Source organism: Rattus rattus, chromosome 17 (assembly GCF_011064425.1).
Source record: "Rattus rattus isolate New Zealand chromosome 17, Rrattus_CSIRO_v1, whole genome shotgun sequence".
NCBI lineage: Eukaryota > Metazoa > Chordata > Mammalia > Rodentia > Muridae > Rattus > Rattus rattus.
Window position 1 is genome coordinate 36,657,437 of NC_046170.1, and position 21,566 is coordinate 36,679,002.

Below are 21,566 nucleotides of genomic sequence, written 5' to 3' on the forward strand. Positions count from 1 at the left end.
TTGCTCTTCCCCTCTTCCCCTTTGTCCCTTCTCTCCTCATTCCCCTCCCCACTTCCCTCCACGTGCTCATGGCCGGCCTTTCCTCCTTTCCTCCTCTATTCTTCTTCTCTCATTAAACCTTTCAATGTGGAACCATGTTGGCCTGTTGTGTTCTGTCCGGGTGCAAGCCGAGATTTCTACCCCAACAACCATATCCCTAGTTGACCTGGAAGTCCCTGTGTAGATGAAGCTGGCCTTGAACTCACAGAGATCTGTGAATACTGGGATTAAAGCGTGTGTGTGTGTGTGTGTGTGTGTGTGTTTAATCTAGTGGGGGTGGTCTGATTAAAAAATACACCATATACATGTATGCATGTGTAAAATTCTAAAAGAATAAAATGTATATTTTTAAAATTTAGGCTGCGTGTGGTAGTTCTCCAATATAGACTCAGTAATCAAGAAGGAAAGAATATGATAAGTTTGAAGCCCACCTGGGCTACCTGAGACTCTGTCTCAAAATAGCCAAACAAATAAAATAGCAGTTGAATACTTATTAAATATTCAGTGTTTAACAGAGAGTAAGTTGAGTTCTGCGCAAATTGAATATTAGCCGAGGAGGGTTTAGGTTGATTTTTGGTTTTGGTAGCTTGTAATGAACATTTTAAAAAAGATGGCAGATGGGGAAAAAGAATAAACAAAACGTATAAAATCCCACCACAACAGTTAGGGTGAGTATGGAGTTTGAAGCTCTGGCCTCCATTGTGTGACTGCCCGTTGGACAGCGGTGATGAAAGTGCTTCCCACTGTGGGATTAAGAGAAGGATAAGCTACCTTCTCACTACACTGGAAAGAAACCAGGCCAGAGTAAGAAAGGACAGTCGGCTGGGGTACAACTGAGGCCTTGCTGTCCCGAACCCAGAGATTCATGGCCCACTGTGAGGTGAACCCAGACCCCTCCCCCACTGCAACTTCCCTGGAACCCAGTCCCTAAGGCAGCAGGACCCAGCTATGGGGGTGGGGACCCAGGGTGAGGTTTTCTAGGAGAGAGGGCTCTCACCCAGGCCACTGGTCTCCAGTGTGAGTGTGACACAGCAGAACAGATTAACATTGGCGTTGTAAACAGTGAACTCCACAAACAGCGCTCTGGTCAGGGTGTCCAGCCATCTATTGTCAAAGAGGTACTGGAGAATCCTGCAAAGGAAGGGGAGCGCTTGGGTATCTTCATTCTCGGGAGGCTCCCTCCCCATGAACCTCTGGATGAGCTAGGGCTTACTGTCTAAACCTTCTCCTCTATTCTGATCCAGGCTATATGGGTAGCTTTCGGGGAGCTTGGGGGGTGGGGGAGACAGTCACCATTTGCCAGCCACAAGGTGTGTTAGCTTATAGAACAGAGGTTCTCAAGGGGGTCCCCAGTCAATATTTGTAGCATATGGCGAGTGCAGACTCTCAGGCTGTCAGATACATCAGAACATCTGGGTCAGGGTGCAGAAGCATGTGCTTGGATGTGCCCCATCCCCGGAAGTGGAATGCTTTTGTTTTTTTTCTTTTACGTCAAAGAGCCATAGTGTTCTAGAGGAACCCCATGAAGCACTGGGACTCAGGCGGTGCTGCAACTGTGGAAGTTCCTCTGGGATGGCACCTTACATAGGATCAGGTCCTGGGGAACTCATCCTGGCGTAATAAAAGGAGCAATGTGCCCTGGGGTGACAGAGGGAGTTGAGTTCAATTCCCCACTGCCACTTGGGTAAGGGACTAACTTCTTCAGGCCTTGGTCTCCTCATCCACAATGCACTGACATCAGTCCCTCCAGATGGAGAAAATGAAATCACGCGTGTGCACACACATGCATGCTTAGCAATACTAGCTGCAGAGCGCCTTGCCTCCCAGGTCTGGGGACGCGCCTGAGACACTTGGGGCCTGGAAATATTTGCTGGATGATTCGTACTCGCCCTTCCCCTCCCACAGTGGCCCGATCGAACTCGGCCTGGCCTTATTGTGAAGGCTGCCCCTCCACTCCACCAGGCGCTCTCAACAAATGCCATCACGGAGCCAGAAAGGAACTGAGTGGCTCTTACCTTGAGGCACTTTGATGATCAGTCCCCAAGGGGACCACATAGCCTCCTCCCCGATACACGGTAAGTTTGCCCCACGTGGGATAACCCTGGCGTCGGCTCTGGCTCTGGTACTGCCACACCTTAGGGAAGCCATCGCTGCTATTGTGGGCAGAGGCATTCCAGCCTTCTCCATAGTCTGCCAGGTCTTCAGCATCCAGGGAATATGGCGCACGGCATCCATCAAAAGAACCCTGTAACTGCCAGGCAACAGCGCAAGAGCTTTCTCGGACCCTTACTTGGCGAAGGTGGGCACTGCCAACCAACTTGGAGTTCCCGTCGGTGACAAAGCCTAAAGATGAGAACCAGGAGGGCGAGGGTAGCATCCGAAAGCCTAACACATCCCAGGCTCCCCTACCCAGACGTGCATATGACCATAGGTGTATCCGCCACAGAGATAGACACAGTATGCATTCTGTTAGAACATGGCCCTGTCCCTTTAAGACCCCGGGCACTTGGGCTGGAGAGAGAGCTCAGAACACTAATTGCTCTTCCAGAGGTCCTGGGTTCAAATCCCAACAACCACACGGTGGCTCATAACCATCTGAAATAGGATCTGATGCCCTCTTCTGGTGTGTCTGAGGACAATGACAGTGTACTCACATACATAAAATAAATAAATCAGTCTTTTAAAGAAGTCCCTGGGCACGCTTGAGAAGTCAGCGCCTACAGCCCAAAGGGATTAGGTCACACCTCCGTGCAGCTCTCTCTGGGACAGAATTGAGCAGTACTCTGTGCTGTGGTTTTATGATTTATGGTCCTAACCAGTACCCCTGCTCTTTGTAACGTATGCTATTCTGTATGTGAGTACACTGTGGCTGTCTTCAGACACACCAGAAGAGGGCATCAGGTCCATTACAGACGGCTGTGAGCCACCACGTGGGTGCTGGGAATTGGACTCAGGACCTCAGTGCTCTTAACCGCTGAGCCATCTCTCCAGCCCCAATGTACGCTATTCTGAATGAAAATCACATTATGCAAAACTTCCCACCCCCTAAAAAGCATATAAAAGCATATAAAAGTCTGATAGGTCCTACGTTCTGGAGATTGTCCTTCAGATTTCTCAGAAGATTCCTCACAGGACTGCCCTGGGGGTTTTCTCTGAAGGCACTTGTCTGGCCTCCTCATCTCATCTCTCTCCACCCCCATCCCCACCCTGTGGTCTCTCTATGTAGCCCTGACTGTCCTAGAACTCACAGAGATTCATCTGCCTCTGTATCTCAAGTCCTCTGGGATTAAAGGCGTAGGCCGCACCCCACCTCATTCTCATCTTTAATGAAGGCCTCTCAGGCTGTAAAAGGAAGTCTTCCTTCCCTTTAAGGGCCTCGTAGTGCTTGGCTCTCCCATATGCTGTGCCAATTTCTGTCTAATGTTCTCCCTGTCTTGGAGCCCATCGGGGTCCTGAGGCCCTTTCTCCTAATAAACCTCACTGCTGAAGGGCGGTTAAGCGTCAGGTTCCTTTCCTGGACCAACCGCTGCCACGCTATCATGAATATATCTAATCCACTCATCCTTCCTCACCGTTAATCCATCCTGGACACTGTATGTTCCACATTCATTCTTTTGGGGGACTGCACCCCGACTCTGTCAGCCTAAATACCACTGCGTCCTTACCAACCCTCACTTTCTAACATGCTCCACATCCCAACAGTACTTCCTATCCCCCCTCTCCTGTATCCCACATCTCTTCCCCCTCTCTCTCTCTCTCTCTCTCTCTCTCTCTCTCTCTCTCTCTCTCTCTCTCTCTCTCTCATCCTGATTCCACTCCAGCCTCGGCGTCCTTCCAGAGTGATACTCCTTGCCCCACAGGTTTGCGCTGCTTCCTTGTGTTCAAACCTCCATGGTGCCTCTTCTCTACGAGGATAAAGGTGATCCTTAGCGCTCCTCCACAACCTCCCCTCCCTGTCCCTTTCTTCCCACAGCTCCACACCGCCCTTCACTCAGATACCCATAGTATCACATGCACACCATCTTGCAGTTGCAAGACGGACTTTGCAGTTCCGTGGTATGCCGGCATGGCTAGCCCACGTCCTGTCTCCTGCCTGTACACTGTATTTGCCTAGCCAGTTTAGGCTTCCTACCTCTTACGCAAGATGATCGTCCGTGCACACCAGCCTTCTGACAGCCTGTCAAAGCCTATGATCGTGTGCCTATTGTGTTTTTAAGCTGTCTGTGACGTATAGCTGATCCCACACAGTTACACGCACGAGAGGGGCTTGACATGCTGTCTCGGGACTAGGGGACTACCTGGGTGATGACCATATAGGTTCTTCACAAGAGTGGTGTTGGCCCATTCGAAGAACCCTCTGAAGTCCAAAACAGCTGAAAAGCCTTGAGTGAAGCTCCGTTCCAGATGTCTGTTGAAGTGGTAAGCACCGGGGTCCCTTTGCCCGTAGGCCACCAGCAGCAGCATCCACAGGAAGCCCAGGTAAGCTGGAAAGGATGCACAGCCTGGTCAGGCGGGTCCTTGACCAAGTCCAAGGAGGAAAGGGATCGCACGTGGCTCAGAGCCCTGGAGGGCTTGCAGCCCGGCCTCACTCTAGTCACAGAAACAACAGAAAGGAGGGACATGCACAAAGAGAGATCCTGCTACTTCCTCTCTCCACAGGTGCCTCCATGTGGATTATTCAGATAATAATTTTAAGGCCTGGGACTGTGCTGGAAGGTTCAGCTACTGTTTCTAAAGAAAACGTTTAGAACAAGACCCAACCAGGGCGTCATGCTCTGTGTTTCTTTTTAGCTCGGTCTCATGTCCGAGGCTGGCTTTGAACTTGCTACGTCAGCGACATCGGCCATGATTTCCTGACCCTCCCAGCATTGGAATTATAGATCTGAGCCCTCCTTGTTTGACCTTCTCTTCAAAACTACTTATGCATTGTTCTTATGTGTGAGTGTGAACATGCATATGCCACATCATGTGTGTAGGTCAGTGGATAATGTTGGCATTCTAAGCTCCACCCCCACAGTTACCTAGCAACAGCCAGGTATGCTCCGCCCCACAGTTACCTGGCAACAGCTAAATATGGCTGACTCACTATAAAAGGGGCCGCTTGGCCCCTCCTCACTCTCTCCTGTTCTTCCCTTTGTCCCTTCTCTCCCCATTCCCCCCCACATGCTCATGGCCAGCCTTTATTCCTTTCCTCTTCTACTCTTGTTCTCTCATTAAACCTTTCCACGTGGAACCATGTTCGCTTGTGGTTTGTCCGGACGTGAGCCGAGATTTTACCCCAACAGATAGCAGGCAGAAGCCCATTCCCTACTCCAACGATGGGTTTTAGGGAGTGAACCCAGATCATGAGGTTTAAGCAGCAAACGGCCTGGCTCACTGGGGATTGGCTGGGGATTGACTGCGGGGCCTGTGCTTGCTAAAGGAGCTCTCTCACTGAGCTAAACCCCAGAACCTGTTAGCTTCTTTTTCATTTTCTTTATGTGTGTGCCGTGTATGCACATACATGCGGGTGCACCAAAGGACGATGTTGAGTGTCATGTTATAGTATAACTCTCCACCTTTGCCCTTGAGACAAGGTCTGACACTGACCCCAGAGTGAGGCTGGCAGCCAGCAAGCGCTCATCATCCTCCACTAGCACTAGGGTTAAAAGTACACGCGACCACCTCTGTTTTTTTACCCGGGTGCTGGGAATCCAAACTAGGGCCTCGTGCTTGCAAAGTGGACACTCTTACCTACTGGGCCCCCTGCAGGCCCCTATCAGTGTATTTATGACAGAATTGTCAAAATCAGGCACCTGCCCTGTGGCATTGCTACCAATACAGAGATGGGGCAGACAGATACGATCTCTGTGCCATGGCGTCTACCTGCTTACTGAAGACCGGCGGGGTCTTGTCTTTAGATCAGAAAGTCACACATAATAATCTAAGCAGGGTACAGATTCCTACTGAGCCAGACCTTCCAGCCTTGGGCTTGGGATCTGCACCAGGAGGCACCACCACCACCCAGCCCCTGCTGGGTCTGGATGTACACCAATAATAATACTTCATAGGAAAATTGGGGGAGTGGGTCCCAAGGTCTCAGACTTCTTCCTTTTCCTGTGGTATTTCCCTCCCGACCCATCTGCCCGGGATCACCTTGTTATTGAACTATAACCACCACCCAGATCTGCTGCTTCAGGGGAATCAGGCGGACAAACTCTGAGCTTTGAAAGCTTTAGGCGCTCTTTGAAGATAAGCTCTAAGAGTTAAGGAACAAGAAGAATTAGCCAGAAGGGAAGGTGGGGAGGAAGGTGGGGAGGAAGGTGGGGAGAGGTGCCTATCCTAGGCAGCTGAGGATAGGACAGAACAAAAGGTCTGGGAAGCAGCAGAAGCATCGGATCTCAGGAGCTGCAGAACCCTTGACCCTGGGAGGCAGGAGAGGGGACCCAAGTGGGTAGAGCCACAATAGGGAACTCAGACTTCATCTCAAGTGCTTAAAAGATTCCAAGCAGAAAGGAGAAGCCAGGACAAGTTGCCATGGACAGAAACTGAGGCCTAGGGGCAGCATGAGGCTCATCAAAGGACACTCGGTGTGTCTGCTCCAAGATGTACCAGGAACCCAGGTGTGGGAAGTTGCCCACCCAGGATCTCTCTGATGAGAGCAAATGCTTTCTGCTCCTTGAGGCGTGTGGTTTTCATCTTCTCAATGGCAGCAGCGGGAGGAGGCCGGTAAGCATCCCTGCTGCTGCGCCTCCGTGATTGGGACAAGACATGGGGACCTGTGGACACAAGGAAACAAGAAACAGTCCCCCATGTGACAGGGAAACTAGGTGTTGTCACCAGCCATTCTGATAGGTGCATGGTGGCCCACCTATCGATGCACTCACTTCCGTCTGCCTACTCTGTCTCCAGCATTTGTCATCTACCTCCCAGCTGGTCTCATTTTTGACTGGATACCTAGGGTCTCCAGGGCAACACTGGTGACCACTGTAAAAGACAAGGCAGATAGGGCCACCATTCTATTTTAAATTCAGAAAGCCCAGAATTGCCCCAGACCCTCCAAGTCCCTTCCTGCCCTGCTCCCTAATCCCCTCCACCCTCTCCATGAACCATCTCCTTTAACATAACTCTCTGAGCTCCAGACATACCAATAGTGATTGCCACAGAATGAGTAGTTGTCTCGCCTCAAGGCCTTTGTGGGCATCTAGGGGTTCAAGTCTTCCCCCTCTCCTTCCGGGGCTGACTAGAGGATCCTGAAGGGTCTTATCCCTCTGCAGCCTTGCCTGCGTCAGACTCCCTTAGATGTTTGCTTCTGCATTAACCTGCTTTATTGTCACCTGCCTACGTGATCTATGCTGGCAGGGGTGTGACATTCCATTCAGCCAGTCCCACATTGACCTGGGCTGGGGTTGGGGTCAGGGACAGACTCAAAAGGGACAAAGGGACCCTTGGGGGATGGAATGTTTTAAATCTCAATCACAGCGATGATAGTTATATAACCCTCTGAATTTACTAGAATCAATGAATTACACCCAACAGCGAGCAAATTTTGGAAGCTGGCGTCTCTTCAAAGAGAAGTTACTCTTTCGTTGAAAACGGAGATTTTGGTTGGAGTGAAATGGTTCTTTTATTTTGGTTTTTTTATTTTGGTTTTTGGATGCGCAAAGCTAAAACTCTACCCTGGGATGGAAGATTACAAGCCTGGGGTGGGGTGAACCTCTGTGCGCATGAGCGCACTGACTCCTGCTTTATCTTCGCTAAGGTCAAGGTCAGTTATTGATTCTGTTCCGTTTATTCATCTGTCTGAGGAAAGCTCTTCTCCAGGTCCTTTGAGAGCTCCATTGGGAAGGGGGGACTGACCAGGGGCCTCTTAGACCAGAGGTCTGGGAGTCTAGTTGTTCCCATAAATCTTTGTTTACCAAAAGCCAGCAGGGACAGTTTGGACCCTTGGTTACGGACTGCAGACTTTTTGTCCCAGAAGTCTAGTGTGTGGCCACTCTCTGCGGCTTACCCACGAGCCAACTGAATGCTTTGTTTTCATTTGAAATCTCAGGAAGGGGTTGGGATTTAGCCCAGGGGAAAGGCCCTTGCCTAGCAAGCGCAAGGCCCTGGGTTCGGTCCCCAGCTCCAAAAAAAAAAGAAAAAAAAAAAAAAAAAAAAATCTCAGGAAATCACTCTGTTGGCATTCTGTTTAAGCTCCACCCCCACAGTTACCTGGCAACAGCCAGGTATGCTCCGCCCCACAGTTACCTGGCAACAGCCTGACATTATAAAGGCTCCTCATTCTCTTGTTCTCTTCTCCTGCTCTTGTCCTCTTCCCTTCTTCCCCTTTGTCCCTTCTCTCCCCTCCCCCCTTCCCTCCGCGTGCCTATGGCTGGCCTTTATTTCTCTCCTCTTCTACTCTTCTTCTCTCATTAAACCTCTCCACGTGGAACCAAGTTGCTTTGGTGTGGTCCGTCCGGACAGGAGACGAGATTTAAAGCCCAGCATACACCTTGGTAAAGGATGGCGCTCCTTTGGTAGAGTGCCTGCCTAACTTGGGCTTCGCCTGTGTTTTGTCCCCAGCACCACATAAACTAGCTCCGTCGCACATGCCTGGAGGTGGCAATGGGTTGGGGGCATCTGAAGTACAAAGTCATTTTCAGTTATGTACCAAATTCAAGGCTATGTGAAGGTCTATCTCTAAAAAGAATACATATAGCCTTCCTTATCTCTAAGGGCACACTCTGGCTAAACAGACCTTCCAGATCCCCAAGGGCACACCCTTGGTTAAAAGGTCATGCTGGGTTATCAGAAAGTATGGAAGGGAAGGAATAAAGCTCTTCAAAGGAGGGAGGAAGGAAGTTAGGAAGGAAGGTTATCTCTTGCTGGGCTATTCTGGAATGGCTGATAAATCCGTGGAAAAGGCTGGTGGCAGATAACATCTGGGAGTGCCCGAGGCCCGGGACGTCTCATAGATGTTCGCCAATGGCCTACTCAGCCTTGCCGGACCACCCGCTGGTCAGGCCCCTGTCTCCACATGCCGGCCCTATTACCTGGGCTAGACAGATGTCCCGGAAGTAAAGGTAAGGTCTCTTCATCATCCTCTCTCTTCAAAACCAGCGCAAAGAAAACAGCAAAGCCCAGCACCTGGAAATCACCTCATGTGAACCCAAGGTTGCAGGGAACTCTCATGCCTGAGACACAGGGATCAGCCATTCCCACAGAGGAAGGTCAGTATGAGGACGGAAGGCTGAGAAGCCCAGAAACTTCCCAGAGCTTCCCCGCTGGGCTACCCAGCTACCCAGAGCGTCTCTCGCTTCTGACTCCACCTCACCCCATCCCAGAAGCTCTGCATCAATTGATACAACCTGCGACCGGTTTGTCTGTTATGCCCAAGCAAAGGGGATCCTGTGGTTTGATATGGAACACTGGGGACACCCACCCCAGCTCTTCCTAGTCGCCCATCCCTGGCTGGTGGAATCGTCACAGAAGCTTTTGAGTCTTATCGAAAAGACCATTTGGGACTGGGAAGGTAGCTCAGCTGGTAGCGTGCTTGCCTGGCACGCACAGAGCCCTGGTTTGACCTCCGGCCACATGAATGGAGCCTCTACATTAACAGAGTGACAGCACACACCTGAAATCCTAGCACTAGGGAGGCAGAAGCTGGAAGATCAGAAGTTTGAGGTCAGCCTCAGCTAAATAGTGTGTGACCATCTTGGGCTACATGACCTTATCTATAAATAAATACATACATATAAGTCAGGGTAGAACAGCAAGATGGAGGAAGGATTTGAGATGACCCACAGGAGAAAAATTTCCAGGGGCTAGGTATGGTAGAAGTGCATATCTATATCTACAGTTTCAGCTCTTGGGTTATTGAGGCAGGAGGATTGCTATCAATTCAGAGTGAGTCTGGGGTACATATTGAGTACCAGGCTGGCCAGGGTTACATAGGAAGACTCCATCTCAAAAACCAAGCAAAACCAAGTAACTAGGGCTGGAGAGATGGCTCAGTGGTTAAGAGCATTGGCTGCTCTTCCAGAGGACTTGAGTTCAAATCCCAGCAACCACATGGTGGCTCACAATCATCTGTAATGAGATCTGATGCCCTCTTCTGGTGTGCCTGAAGACAGCTACAGTGTACTCACATACGTAGAATAAATAAATCTTAAAAGAAAAAACAAAACCAAGTAACTAAACCTGAGAAGAGTCCCTAAATGGTCACTTTACTTTTACAGTTTTCCTGGTCCCCTGCCAACTGGCAACTGCCTGGCTTCTTCCAGAGGCCGGTCTGTCCCTGCTCCCTGCTGGGTTCTAGTCTGGGCTTAGTATCTGAGGCTACGCTGCTCCCACATAACTTTAACATCTCAGGGAATGGGAGCAAGTTTCTGAAGGAAACAGTCCTTTAAATTGCTATCTTCTCTCATTTCATACTTAGAAGTTATATGCATGTATATATATGCATATACATATACATCATCTACAGCTACATATATACACCTACATACATATATCATATACATACACATACATCATATATACATACACATATACATCATATACACATATATACATACACATATACATACAAACATACATATACATCATATACATCATGTACATATACACATACACACAAATATATACATATACACATACACACACATCATACACATAAACATACACATATACACATACACATGTACATCATCATATACATATACAGCATATACATATACAGCATATATACATACACATATACACCATCATATACATACACATACACAGATACATATACATCATATACATATACATACTTCATACACATACATCATACACATAAACATATATCATATACACATACACGTGTGCATCATCATATATATTTACAGCATATACACATACACATATATATCATATACATATACAGCATATACACATACACATACTTCATACACATACATCATACACATATACGTATACATTGTATACATATTCATATACATCATATACATACACATACACATCATATACATATTCATGTATACATACACATACATCATATTCACATATACACATATATACATATACATATACACGCTACAAGATGTTTGTGATCTTTTTGGTGGGCATGCTGGAATTGAACCAGAACCCTGTGCATGCTAGACAAGCTCTCTCTTTCTGAGCTACCTCCCCAGCTTTCTGAGCTCTCCCCTATGAATTTTCCCAGAATCCTAAGGGTGGTGATGATAAAGAAGCGTTAGCACCGACACTGGGGCACAAATCTTTTGGGCTATTATGGTACCACCTCCGTTATCCCTGCTCTGTGGTCAGTGCAGAGGTAGCAGCTCACATGTTTGTTAAATGAACATTAAAAAAATACTAGCTATTCTTGAGGAAGAACTGACCACGGGAGGGTAAAGATGGGTAGCAGGGGTGGGCAGACACTTTGAAGGGGGTGTTCTGACCTTCAGGGGCTGGGTGATGAACACACTCTCCACAAAGGACACAGCCATGGAGATGAGCCACTTGAGGGAGCTGGCCCTTCCATAGTGCAGGCCGTACAGTATGGTGAAGAAGGCTGCCACCCCACTGGTGGTCGCCACCAGGAGCCAGCCCACTAGGACACACCACCAGGGCAGGCAGCCAGGGCATTTGCTGGCCCAAGGAGTGCTGTAAAAGAGGTTAGAGCAGCACAGTTAAGGTCCAGCCCGAAGACCCACATTAAAATCCTGATCCACCCTCATCCTCCAAACGGCCTTGCGAAGCTTCTTGACCTCTGAGAATCTGTTTCTCCGTTACTTGTACCTGCCTGAAAGACCTGCTCTATAGGCTGCCATTTGTCCAGTGCCGGCTAGGGGGCAGTCTCCACCAGCAAGCCTCGAAGGCTGGTTCTATGTTATTAAAACAGTCTTTTATTATAAAAGAGTCTCATCATACAAAAGGCATCAAGCCATCACCCCCCTCCCAGCACTTATCAGCTGCTTTCAACAACTCCCTCCATCGTGACTGGCACACCCCATCTGTCTTACACCCTCCCTTTTCCGTTTGGAGGGGGAATATTAAAAACACATTCCGGGCACAATATAAGATCACCCTAGATTACCTCAGAAGACATCTAGAGAAGGGTCATTTTCTGATTAATTAATAACAAATATTTTTTAATTTGTTGACTACCAAAAGCTGTGTGTCTGTGAACTATGGAAAGGCAGACAGCCCTTGGGTCTCCAGCATCCTAGGTGGGTCTGCTACCACTGAGCTCTCTCTCTCGCTCTCTCTCTCTCTCTCTCTCTCTCTCTCTCTCTCTCGCTCTCTCTCTCTTTCTCTCTCTCTCACGCACACACACACATTTCATATATATATGAAATATATATCATATATATCATATATATGAAATATATCGTATATATCATATATGAAATATATATCATATATCATATATATCATATATTGTATATCTGAAATATATATCACATATATCATCTCATATATATGTGTATATAATATATATATATGGAGAGAGAGAGGGAGAGAGAGAGGTCTCAGTAAGAATACTTCTCTAGCAGCAGACTAGCACATTAGGTGCCTCACAAACACTTGTAACTCCAGTTCCAAAGCATCCAACACTCTCTCTAACCTCTGATACTCACACACACACAAACACACATAATAAAATAAAATAAATCTCACAAATAACACAGAAAAAAGTTTTTTTTTTTTAAAGGAACACCGAGTCAGGTGTTGTAGATCTCAGCACTCGGGAGGCACAGGCAGGTAGAGTATCTCTGTAAGTTTGAGGCCAACCTGGTCTGCACAGTGAATTCCAGGACAAAAAGGGCTATATGGAGAGACCCTGTCTCAAAACAGCAAAAAAAAAAAAAAGTAAGAAAAATGGACTGTAGGTGCTAGAGAGACAGCTTCACAGGTAAGAGCACTGGCTGCTCTTCCAGAGGGCCTGGGTTCACTTCCCAGCAACCACGGGGCAGCTCACCACTGTCTGTAACTTCCAATGCTATTCTGGCCTCTTCAGGCACATGATCTGGCGGCACAGGTATTAAGTGCAGGCAAAACAAAAGGACCAAACAAACGTAACACTGGGTCATTTTAAGTCAACTTGACACAGCTGGAGTCCTCAGAGGAGAGAGCCTCCATTCAGAGCGTGTCTCCATGAGATCCGGCTGTAGGCAAACTTGGAAGACATTTTCTTAACCAGGATTGACACGGGAGCAAGCCACCAGGAGCAAGCCAGTAAGCAGCACCCCTCCATGACTTCTGCATCAGCTCCTGCCTCCAGGTTCCTGGCCTGCTTGAGTTCCTGCCCTGACTTCCTCCAGTGATGAACAGCAAAGGAGAAGTATAGGCCACATAAACCCTTCCCACCCCGGTTTGCTTTTGGCCACGGTTCCATCAAAGCCACAGTAACCCTAACTAAGACACCCAGCTTGGCCTCTAGCTTGCTATGCAGCTCAAGCTGCTCTTGAACTCTCGATCTTCCTGCTTCACCTTCCCTAGAATTCGGGATTGTTAAAACTGTGCATCAGGCCTGGCACACTTAGTTCCGTCATCAAATAACCTGTCTTCAAAGTTTCCTGATTGTTAAAAGAAACAAAACCAAACACTTGCAGAGAGACTCCCCAGCCTGCATAAGGATGAGGTTCAACCCCCAGCACTTCAACAAACACGCAAACCGTCAAACAAATGGAAGAAAACATCCGTTGGGTTTGAACTAGGAGATGCACACTTTAATCAGTGAAACCCAGGCACAGAGAGACCAAGACACGTCTTCAGCATTGCAGACTGGACAATAACCACCACCATGATCCGCAAAGTTCTGTGCAAAGGCTGAGCATCTTCCAGCAAGTAACCTTGTCCCCTTAACCACTCATGGCTTTGCAGGGACTCAAGAGGATCCCTAATCCCTTCTGCCTGCATGGCCTGGGTGGACACCTTTCCAAGGCTGGTCAAGGTGTCCCAGGCTGGAGAGGGCAGGTGTGCCCATTCAGCATTCGAGGACGTTGGTTACCTGGTATATGCTAGTGCCGGGATACCAGGCTGTCCCCAGAGGTGGCCCTTCAGGACATGTAGCTGCCTGAGGGTCTGGGCATGGCTGTGAGGATGCCGGAAGCCTTGGGGCCCCACCAGTCGCAGCTTCCTCTCTACACGCTCCAGCCGAATGTAGAGACATGGCCTGTAGATGCTGTCCTTCCAAAGGTCGCTCACCGCCAGCCGGGGCCCCGGGTGCCATGGGTTCTCTGTGAGTCAAAGGGAAAAGTGACCAGATGGAGGTGGTAAGTGACAAAGAACCAGCTACAGTAAAGACAGCAGCAGCACACGTGTGAAAGTCAGAGTATAACTTGTGGAGTTGGTTCTCTTCCTCCAGGGATCACACCCAAGCTGTCGGGTGTGTGTGTGGGGGGAGGGGCTTCCACCTTCTATGCCGTCTAAGCCTCCTTCCTCCTTCCTTCTTTCCCTCTTCTTCCTTCATAGGAGTTTGCTTTGTAGGCCAGGCTGGCTTCAAACTGGTAATCCTCCTGCCTCAGCCTCCTGAATGCTGACATTACAGGGATGTACAGCAATGTCTGACATATATATATATATATATATATACATATATACATATATATATATATATACATATATACATATATACATATATATATACATATATACATACACACACATATATATGGTGTGTGTATATGCATGCATGTGTGCATTTGTGCACCCATATATCAGGCAGATATGGAAATCAGAGGACAACTTGTGAGAGCTCTTTCTCTGACTGGGTGCTGGGTTTTGAACTCAGGTAGTTGGGTGTGGAAGCCAGAAGCCAGCATCTTACCCACCGGCCCTGTTACTGTTTTTCTACAGTTGGTTTGGTGAAATTTCAGATTCTCCACATTTCTTCTCAGGGCTGGAGTCAGAACCTAGGGATTAGTCACATGCTCCATTTCTATCCCCAGCTCCCCTAAAATGTTTTTTTTTTTTTAATGGATGTTATTTTGTCTTTGAGATGGTGATTTGTGTATCCCAGGCTGGCCTCAAGCTTTCAGTGTTGCCAAAAAGACCTTGCCCTCCTCTCCGATCCTCCTGAGTGCTAAGTGGAGGGATTTCAGGCAGCCTCGGCCACACTAGCAGAAAGAAACGTTTAGACATCTCCTTTTAAATCATAGGAGTGACATAATGAGAAACAAAACACGGGCCGGGGAGGTGGCTCAGAGGACACAGGCACTGGCGGCCAAGATTGATGACCCGTACAGCAGGGGGAAACCAGTCACACAAGTTCTCTGACCTCAAAGCACGTCCTTACCCACATCCAGTAGTGAATGTGCTCGTTTAGTAGTGAATGTGCTCGTTCTTTTAAAGGAGCATGAAGCCCTGTCTGCTGGTGCACGCTTGTAATCCTAGCATCTGGGAGACTGAGGCGAGGTCTCGAGGTCCAGCCTTCACTGCCTGGCCCCCAAGGACCACTTCCTTTTATAGAGACTCTGGCCAGCTCCAGTGTGAGCAAGGCTCTGGCGAGCCTACCCTTCTCTCTAGTTCCCTCTGCCTCACTAAACTGTTAGCCTACATTCCTAAAGCCAGCCCCAGGGTCCATTTCCCTTATTTGGTCACTTCCTCCTCCTGAGGTTGGCTACCAAGGTCCAACTATCAAAGTGTTGAACTGCAGCAATCAAAAGCCCCCTCTGGCTCACTTAATTAACACGTTCAATTAAAATGAAACACCTCATCCTAACACAGGTTTCCCCTTTACCTTTATAAACCACCATTTGCCTATGGGCCACATCTGTCTCTCTCTCTCTCTCTATCCAGAGGCAGTACTTTGTCCCTCCAAAACAAATACCCCTCCCCATCTCCCTTGCCTTTTCTCTCCCCTCTCCTTTGCTCCCTTCCCCTTCTCCCCTATCCTCTATCTTTGTCTTTGTCCCTTATCTCTGCCCTCTGCCCCTTCGGTCGTAAATAATCTCTTTTGTGCTGAGAACTTGGTCTTGGGGGTCCTGAGCCCTGCTCCTTTCACCTTTGGCACGGAAGTGGGGAGGACTTACCTTCCGGTTTAACAGACCCATGTGTGAAGGTGAGAGGGTCCTCTCTCCCTCTGGCTTCCTCCCAGAACTCCTGTCCTGTTGTGCTCTCTGGAGAGACTATGTCCTCCATTAAAGCGAGGAGGGAGTTAATGTCCATCTGGTTTGTAGAGTCCCAGCCTGAGGCTGGGGGCGGCACCTTCAGGGCTTTAAACAGTGAGCTGATGAGATTCTGTATACCCTGCAAGAAAGCCCAGTGAGGCAAGGAAACATGAGCCACAGGCAAGGGCGCACGGTACAGAGGCCAAGAACATAGGCCCCGAGCTGCGTGACCCACGTTTCAACTACAGCTTTGCCCCCCGAGACCAGGCGCGATCGGCAACCACTGAAATCTCTCTGGTGGAGCTTCAATGGACTCACTCCAGCGTCTCAATCTGCATTGCGCAAGTCACCACACACAGCAAGGGTCCTATAAAAGATAATCAAGCACCCGAGTGCAGGGAAATGTGTCTCTTCTAGCCTGGGGGGTCTACCTTAGAACCACACTGCTGCTCTGTGATTCTGGGCATGCTCAGAGAGGAGCAGACCAACTGGGCCTGTGGATCATTTACGTTCCCTAGAAGGGGCGGGACAGGAAGGGTCTTGAGGCCCGCAACCAACCTCATGCAGTTCTGACACAGCGCAGAAGGTCTGGATGGGGGTGGGGATGGAGGATATTGGTGAGGAAGGAGGGGACGTGGGCTCCATCTACACAGCTGTAAAGAAACCATTGTCACTGCTGCGTGCTACCCTTCCAAGATGGCTGCTTTAAGGTTCTGTCTGTAACCCTTCTCCATTGCTCGCTCAGTCAGGAAGCCCCAGTAAACTCATTGGTTTCTCCAGGTGAGTTTGGAGGATTCGTTCTTTGGGTTGTCCTTGGAGCCTAGGAGGAGTGTGGATATTGTTTGTGGCTCCCGCCACGGAAAGAACTTTACCAACAAAATTTCCACGGAGGGTACACAATAGGTACTCAGAAAGTGTGCACGTGCGCATAAACATGTATCGGGTCGGTCTGCATGTTTTCGGCTGGCGAATCTTGACAACTGCGACTGCCAGATAACCCATGCACCAGCTCGCCAGGTCCCATGAACCAGCCTGCACTCCACTCCTGCCAGGTTAGAGCGTCCCTCCATCCCTACACAAGTTGAGGCTGAGAACATGCCTTGGTCAGTGTTTCAGGTGTCAGAAGTCCCTCCTCCGTGGGCTGCGGTAAGGGAGTCGGGTGAGGGGGTCCCTGTTTCCGTTTCCCATCCTTCTCCATCAGGAGACGAGGTCGGGTGTTCCGAAAGATCTGGACAATCAGGAGATTGATGGGGAACATAAGGACGGAGCTCTCCAACCCGATCATCACCTCCTGCCAAGTGAACTCAATTTTGCCTGAAGAAAAAGGAGGGGAGGAGATGTCAAGTGGAGACAGATGCCCAGAGTCCAGTTCCCTGCACCCTTTTAGCAGAAGGCAGCTACCCAGTGAAGGACCAACCAAGCACAAAGCCTGAGAGGTCACCCATGAGCCTTTAGATGTCCACCCTGCTCCTAAGAGGCCCTTAGCTTACTCAGACGTATGGGTTAAGCCAGATAGTCCATGCTAACGTGGCATTTACCACAAGCCTGGGCTATGTTTGCAGGGTCAGAGGCTAAGGTCAGCTATGAGGCTACGTGGACAAACATATCTACTTTGTCCCAGTGAAGTATCAGGAACTGAGGAGGCAGCTTGGTCTGTAGTGTTTCCATGCAAGCTCGGGACCTGTACCCCACCATCCCAAGCACCACTATAAAGCGTCAGGTGGGGTGGCACCTGCCTATAGTCTCAGTGCTGAGAGGAGGGACAGGCAGATTACTGGGACATTTTGGCCAGCCAGTGTAGTTCAGCTGGTGAGCTTAAGTCTTCAAAAGTGAGGTGACTGGCTCCGGGGACCAACACCCTAGGCTGTACCCTGGTTTCTGTATGCATGAACACACGTGTGTTTGCACATATGCACACAAACACTAAGTCAAGTTAGGCATGGTGGCACACACCTGTAATGGTTAGCGATACCTGGTCCACCGAGACCTTGTCTCAGAAGATCAAATTAATCAAACAAAGCTAAACATCTCCTTTAGACAACAGCGGTCTTGCTGGAGCGGTGGGAGTGGTAGCCACCAGCCCCAGACACTGGAAGTAATCCCGAGATTTACCCAAGTCCATCTTCTGCTCAGCTGGGTCCTTAGGGATCCCCCAGAACATGATGCTGGTCAGCATGGTGCAGAGAAGCATCGAGAAGCAACAGGACACCCTCTGCACACGTGTGAAGCTGCTCCGAGTGGAGTTACAGAAGACTGAGTACCAGATGTGTCCATCCCGGAAGCCCGTGGAGGTTTTAGTGAAAAACAGGTGACTGTGGACAGATCAGGAGGGAGAGGCGGAGAGACAGTTAGGAAAGGAAACAAATACAGAGAGGACTTGTCTCTTTTTTTTTTTTTAAGATTTATTTATGTATTATATATGAGTACACTGTAGCTGTCTTCAGACACACCAGAAGAGGGCATCGGATCTCATTACAGATGGTTGTGAGCTACCTTGTGGTTGCTGGGATTTGAACTCAGGACCTCTGGAAGAGCAGTCGGTGCCCTTGACCACTGAGCCATCTCTCCAGCCCAGGATTGGTCTCTTAAAGACAATCTGGAGTGGGGCACACCTTTAACCCCAGCACTTTGGAAGGCAGAGACAGGTGGAGCTCTGTGACTTCAAAACCAGCCTGGTCTACGGAGCTAGTTCCAGGACAGCCAGACCTGGCATACAGAGAAACCCTGTCTTGAAGAAAAAACAAACAAACAAATAAACAAAACCCAACAACAAACTGGGATTCACCTGTAAAGTTTAGCATGTTTGAGGACCAGCAGCATGGTTCAGTAGGTAGACTCCCTTACTATACAACTATGCTTTTTAAAAAAAGCTGGATAAGGTAACCCCAGGGCTCTCCTAAGGCAATATGAGAGTTGTAGACAGGAAATACTTTCAAGTAAGCAGCAGAGACCCTGCCTAAAAAATGAGGTCAGGCTGGAGAGATGCCTCAGTGACTAAGAGCACCCACTGTGTGCTGTTTCATAGTAGATAAGAGCACCCACTGTGCACTGTTTCATAGTGGATAAGAGCACCCACTGTGCACTGTTTCATAGTGGATAAGAGCACCCACTGTGCGCTGTTGTTTAAGAGGACCTAAGTTCACATCCCAGCACCCACATGATGGCAGCTAACTTCTAAGAGGTTTGACACCTTTCCTGGCCCCCAACAGGCACTACATGGACATGGTGCACAGATACATGTGCAGGCAAAACACACATGCACATAAAATCTCAAAAAACTGGAAGAACCAATTCTTAAAACGTTGCCTTCCGAGCTCTGTAGAAATGCCACATCACAAATACATACATATGCCACATGCATTCTAAAAAATACTAGCAGATGGTGATTTTACTTTTGACACAGTCTCCTGTAGCACAGGCTGGTCTCACAATCGCTATTGGAGAACCACCTTGCACTCCTGACCGTCCAGCTTCCAGTCTCTTGAGTGCTGGAATTACAAGCAGTTGCTGCCACACCCAGGGGCCCTAGGCAAGCACTGTGGTGATTTAGCAACACCCACAGTGTGTGTGAAAAGAGAACCACCTTGCAGTCCTGGCCTGCCTTCCCTCTGCCCAGTGACCTCAGGCGAGTGACATCATTCCTCGTGCCTCGGTTCCCTTGATGTCTGGAAGGATTTAGAGTCATATTCAGCACTAACAGGTAGGTAAGTGGTCAGTGTGCATGGTATCTTTGCTGAGATTTGAATTTGACAAGATAGCTATAATATTATCAGTTTAGGACCCATCACCCATGCCCCCGTCTTCGAGCAGATCTCTATTTCAGAAGCGCCACTGAAAGGGGATATCGCCAGACCAGCAGACCTTCTGGTAAGTAAATTCACCATCCATTCTGCGCACGCTCCTGCAAAGCCATTAGGAACACTGGGTGTGATGGAACATGGCTGTAATCCCAGTACTACGGGAGACAGAGGCAGGAAGATCAAGCATTCGACAAAAACAAAGAAATTACTTGACTTAAACATACTCTCCCCGAAGGGAGACCGTGATACATTTATTATATTAAAGACAGAAGGCGGCGCATTTCCAGTAATACCATAGATGTAAAATAAGTGGCCTGGGTAATGGCTTTGGTAGAGTGTTTACTACGTGAGGACCTGGGTTCGATCCCCGTCCTATGAAAATAGGTGTGGTGATGCATGCTATAATCCTAGAGTTGTGACGGCAGAGACAGACCGAAAGGTTTCTGGGACTCCCTGGCTGGCCACCCTAGTTAAAACAGCAAGTTGTAGACCAGTGAGAGACCCCTCTCTACAACCAAGGGGATGGTGACTGAAGAACGACCTCTGTCCCCGACACGTATACAAACACAACACACACACAAAATAATGATGTATGTTGATGTGCATACATGTAGCTATTAGCGTCTGTCTGCGTGTGTTTGCAGACCAGTGTGGAAGGAAGCACCTCGGGCGAGGGAAGAGAGAAATGAAGAAACGGAAAGGAAACATGAGCTGAAAACCCATCTGCCCTAAAACACAGAAAAGGGCCCCAAAGGGCCAGCGGCTGAATCAGAGTTTATTCTACTTAGGGTCTCCGTGGCTGGGACAAAACACCATGACCAAAAACAGCTTGGGGAGGCAAGGGTTTCTTACACCTGACAGCTTAACGTCCATCATCTGGGAGACAGAGACAGGAACCTGGAGGGGAGAACTGAAGGGCGGACCACAGAGGAATAAGGCTCGAGTTTGCCTTCCGCAGTAGAAGGAACTCCTAAGGCATCATCAGAGGTGCAGACACACTGGCTTGCTCAGCCTTCTTTCAGTGCCCAGGGTACCTCCCAGGGGTTGTGCTGCCCACAGCAATCTGGGCCCTCCCACACCAATCACCAATCAAGAAAAGACACCACAGGCTTTTCAACTTTGGTTCTTTCTCCCCAAATGATCCTGGGTTGTGTCCTAGTGACATAAAACTAGCCATCTCACCATTCAAATGACCATGGCCGCTAACGGAGAAAATAATCCTTCGACATTCATCAGGAAATACGGGTGGGGTGAATGACCCCCATCTCCTTAACCCCTGGAAAACACTTCTGGCTTTTTTTTTTTTTTTTTAGATTTTATTCATTTATTATATATAAGTACACTGTAGCAGTCCTCAGATACACCAGAAGAGGGCATCAGATCTCTTTACAGATGGTTGTGAGCCACCATGTGGTTGCTGGGAATTGAACTCATGACCTCTGGAAGAGCAGTCAGGTGCTCTTAACCGCTGAGCCCCCACACTTCTGGCTTTTCGGCTGCAAATCCTGCTAGAGCCCTCATTCCAGCAGGACAGTTGGACCAGCAGTGTCACGTACTCATAGATATCCAGGCCACTGGTTGGAATGTGCTTTCGTTAGCATGCCTGGGCTCTGAGGCTACTTCCCTAAGATTAAGGAAGACG

The 21,566-nt window shown here is 48.8% G+C and overlaps 1 protein-coding gene across 1 annotated transcript in view; it reads right to left on the reverse strand.

The window, feature by feature from the left end:
• Positions 1–21,566, reverse strand: part of Pkd1l2 (polycystin 1 like 2) — a 93,240-nt gene that overhangs the window by 13,742 nt on the left and 57,932 nt on the right. Inside the window, exons 30-39 of the mRNA XM_032887540.1 lie at positions 18,237–18,436; positions 17,224–17,438; positions 16,047–16,263; positions 14,024–14,252; positions 11,469–11,673; positions 9,054–9,147; positions 6,660–6,797; positions 4,338–4,523; positions 2,055–2,382; positions 1,037–1,170 (exon numbers count right to left, since the gene is read on the reverse strand). Coding sequence (XP_032743431.1) covers positions 1,037–1,170; positions 2,055–2,382; positions 4,338–4,523; positions 6,660–6,797; positions 9,054–9,147; positions 11,469–11,673; positions 14,024–14,252; positions 16,047–16,263; positions 17,224–17,438; positions 18,237–18,436 — 1,946 coding nt within the window. The remainder of the gene's footprint in view (positions 1–1,036; positions 1,171–2,054; positions 2,383–4,337; positions 4,524–6,659; positions 6,798–9,053; positions 9,148–11,468; positions 11,674–14,023; positions 14,253–16,046; positions 16,264–17,223; positions 17,439–18,236; positions 18,437–21,566) is intronic.